The sequence below is a fragment of the Chrysochloris asiatica genome, unplaced genomic scaffold (genome assembly GCF_000296735.1).
Source record: "Chrysochloris asiatica unplaced genomic scaffold, ChrAsi1.0 scaffold00021, whole genome shotgun sequence".
Classification (NCBI taxonomy): Eukaryota; Metazoa; Chordata; class Mammalia; order Afrosoricida; family Chrysochloridae; genus Chrysochloris; species Chrysochloris asiatica.
In genome coordinates this window covers 7559166-7562528 of record NW_006408539.1, presented here as the reverse complement: position 1 = coordinate 7562528, position 3363 = coordinate 7559166, and the positions used below count along the sequence as shown (strand labels likewise).

General features: G+C 37.6%; 1 protein-coding gene across 11 annotated transcripts in view; it reads left to right on the top strand.

The window, feature by feature from the left end:
• The window catches only part of TCF4 (transcription factor 4), a 450711-nt gene that overhangs the window by 404231 nt on the left and 43117 nt on the right, over nt 1–3363 (top strand). For all 11 annotated transcript variants that reach the window (XM_006837504.1, XM_006837502.1, XM_006837507.1 and 8 more), the window contains 2 exons: nt 1417–1484; nt 2616–2694. In XM_006837504.1, coding sequence (XP_006837567.1) covers nt 1417–1484; nt 2616–2694 — 147 coding nt within the window. The remainder of the gene's footprint in view (nt 1–1416; nt 1485–2615; nt 2695–3363) is intronic.

Sequence of the window (3363 nt, the reverse complement as noted above, 5' to 3'; positions counted from 1 at the left end):
AATATATATATATATATATATAATAGCAAGCATCATTTCAATGAACTAAGTCAACAGTGTTGTTGGAACATTGAAGAATGAGACCACCTGAGAACTAATAGCCCCATTTGTTCGTTACCTGGAGCCTGACCACGCACCTTTGACAGAAATGTGCTCTTTGGGTTTAAGGTTAGGGCTGGAAATTGTTAAAAATCATAACGTGAGACATGAAGTTTCATTTTAGATTAATCCATTAATTTGAGATTTCCTTTTTTTTTTGTTTCCCCCCACAATAATCAAAAACATCTACCCCTGGGAGTTTAATGAGTTTTATATAATTGTTATGTCTATTTGCTAATTTTGAGGCTTTAATGAATACAACATAGCAAATGTTGTATGCATTGTGTAGGCATTGTATCAACACTGTGGGCCGGAGAGGCACATTTATTTATAAGGACTGTTATATTTGAAAGATACTTGGTTCATAGCACTGGCTTTAAATTATATACAGTAATCTATGTCATTTTATCGCTAGAACTCTTTGTTTCATCTATTTTGTGGATTTAAAAAAAATGTCACTTTTACTGTAATAGAGATACAAGCTTCATGAATATGTACTTATTTTGTCTCTGGAGTTTATGAGACTTTAGTACCACAAAAAGTTCAAATGTTGTATGTAATGTGAACAAAGACTTTTAAATATGTGTAGTTTAAACTACTTAAAAAAAAAGAGAGAGTATGTGGTTATGTGCCGTGGAGTTGGTTCTGACTCATAGTGACGCTGTACAGGATTTTCGAGGCTGTAAATCTTTACAGGAGCAGAAAGCCTCATCTTTCTCCCGCGGAACAGCTGATAGTTTCTAACTGCTGACCTGGAGGTTAGCAGCCGGATTCGTAATTCGTAACCACTACGGAGAGTATAGGTAGTTCAAAATGTTTTAAAATGTTTTCTTTCCTGGGAAGCCAGACCTTTTGTAACTGTTTTGTTTTGTTGTTGTGGTACTCAGAGTGGGGCACCTCATATCTTTATGCATTTGAAAAGAGGTGTAAATTATTGGTGATGATAGTTCAATTTGCTATAGATAAAAACATGAAGGAAAAGCCTCCATGAGAAGACTTCCGAGACCGGAAAGTGCCCATCCTTGATGGCAGTGAGCTTTATCTGTTGGCCCACGACCACTCACCACTCTGGACCCTTGTCAGCCTCTAAGACCCTTTATCTTTAAACCAAGGTGTCAGGTTTATATTTTATCTGTAAAAAATGTAACATGAATATATTTGACATCTACCTCAGCAAACAAATTAATGCTAATTAAAGATTAATGTGTTGTAATTAGCATTAAAAATGCAATTAAATTGTGAGTAAATGGACCAGGAATAGAAAATTGTGAGACGTCTCACTGCCTGGTTTTCATCTTCTGCCTTTTGTTTCTGCAGCAAATAGAGGAAGCGGAGCAGCAGGCGGTTCCCAGACAGGGGATGCTCTGGGGAAGGCTCTAGCATCGGTGAGGAAATAATATTTGACTTTTGACTTCACACGTATCATGGTAGAAGGGGTGAACTTTAGTCACAAGTGGATATTTGGACATTAGACAACTAATGGCAAAGAGCTTTGGGGTAGTTTTTTTGTTTTGGGTAAGCACAAGCTTTCTTGCCTTATGGTCAATGGAAAACTTGAAGCACCTTTGTGGAAGCTTCCGATGCTTTCTTCTCACACTCGTGTTAGGTGTGATCAGTTATGAACCTGTGGAGATTCTTACGGCCTTTTGATGTAAAATGTTTCTGTCTTGATTTCTGAATTTCATAGTCTTCTTTCATATTCATTGTATGGGTGCTCCTTGAAAAGCTAGGAGTGGTTTTACAAAGGGCATTGAAAAACACTTTGGAAACAGCCCTTGAAAAAGCCAAAAAAGACTGAAGACCATGTAGAAGTTGTCACATAATTGGCACTTGGCACCCAGGAAATTCGCTTCTCTGCTTTGCAGGCCCGCTGCCAGGAAGCGAGAACGGAACAGTTCTTGCATGTTCAGTACTGGGGGGAAAAAAATGGTACATCTTATATGTCTGAGGCAACACACCTGGTATTTTCTTCAAGAGTCACACATGGTCATTTACAAATGGAAAAGAAGTCCTTTGCTCTAACGTTTTGTCTGTTTGGGTGACTTTTCTGCACCACTGGGAGTATAAAATAAATTGAGTTTATATTAGCTTTGTGCCCTAAAATAAGCAAAAGTTTTTCTTTCTCCCAGTTCTTCCAATGCCTGTGGTCAAGTGCATTAATCATAGTGAGCAGTCAGTCTGAAAAAATCCTTAAAGATGGTACTGTCCAAACCTCATTTATTGTAGGTTAGGAGAATTAGGGACAGAGAATCTCTGTGGCTTGTCTGCAACCAACAACCTGTTAATGGCGAGCGGAGGATTAGAACTGAAACCTGCTGACTCCCCAATCCACGAATCCCATACCATACTTCTGAAAATTTTATTGTTTTTTTTTTTCTTTTTGAAATAGTGATACTATAGGTAATTGTTATCTTTATTTCATAACTTGCCATTTTTAAATGAATTGCATTAATACAATATGGTTTCAAAAACGTGTTGTTGATTCCTAGTGGTTTTTCCCCCCTTGCTGTTTTCAGATCTATTCTCCAGATCATACTAACAACAGCTTTTCATCAAACCCTTCAACTCCTGTTGGCTCTCCTCCTTCTCTCTCAGGTATTGTACTTGAAATGCTGTTTTATCATTATAATTGTACTAGAAAGTGACATTCCTCACTCCCTCGGAAATCTCAAAACTTCTCATTCCCATACAGAAAACAATGGGGGGTGGAGATGGGGGGACGAGGGTGGAGGCAATAGGAGAGACAAACTGCCTTATATAGGTACAGCCATTTACATCCAAAGTGTTTCTAAAAGTTAGATGATTGAATGCTTCAGAATACACAAATTTAGGAAAAACATTTCTTGGCTCTTGAGAAGTCATCCTTCAGTAGAATAGTATACGCCAGTAAAACATCTCTGCTGAAAAATCCCAGTCACTGTAGCCATGGCATGGAATGAAGTACAGATTACTCAAAGGGATCATTTCCTGTGGAAATCTTAGAGAGGTTTTTTTTTTTAAATTCTTTAAAAATCTTGCCATTAACACATCTGAGGAAAATCTGTAACTTTGTGAATAAGTTGTGAGAAGTAAAAGGCATGGTTACCTTTTTTGAAAATAGCAAATTAACTGACCTTTGTCTTCCTTTTGAATAATTGAAGTGTGTAGGATTAAGTCAGTAATCTCTACATTTTCCAAGGTTCATTAAGAGATTCATTGATAAATGTTTCCAGAAAACCCTGACAAACTGCACCTCTCTGCTCTTTGGAAAGAGGACAGGTGGCT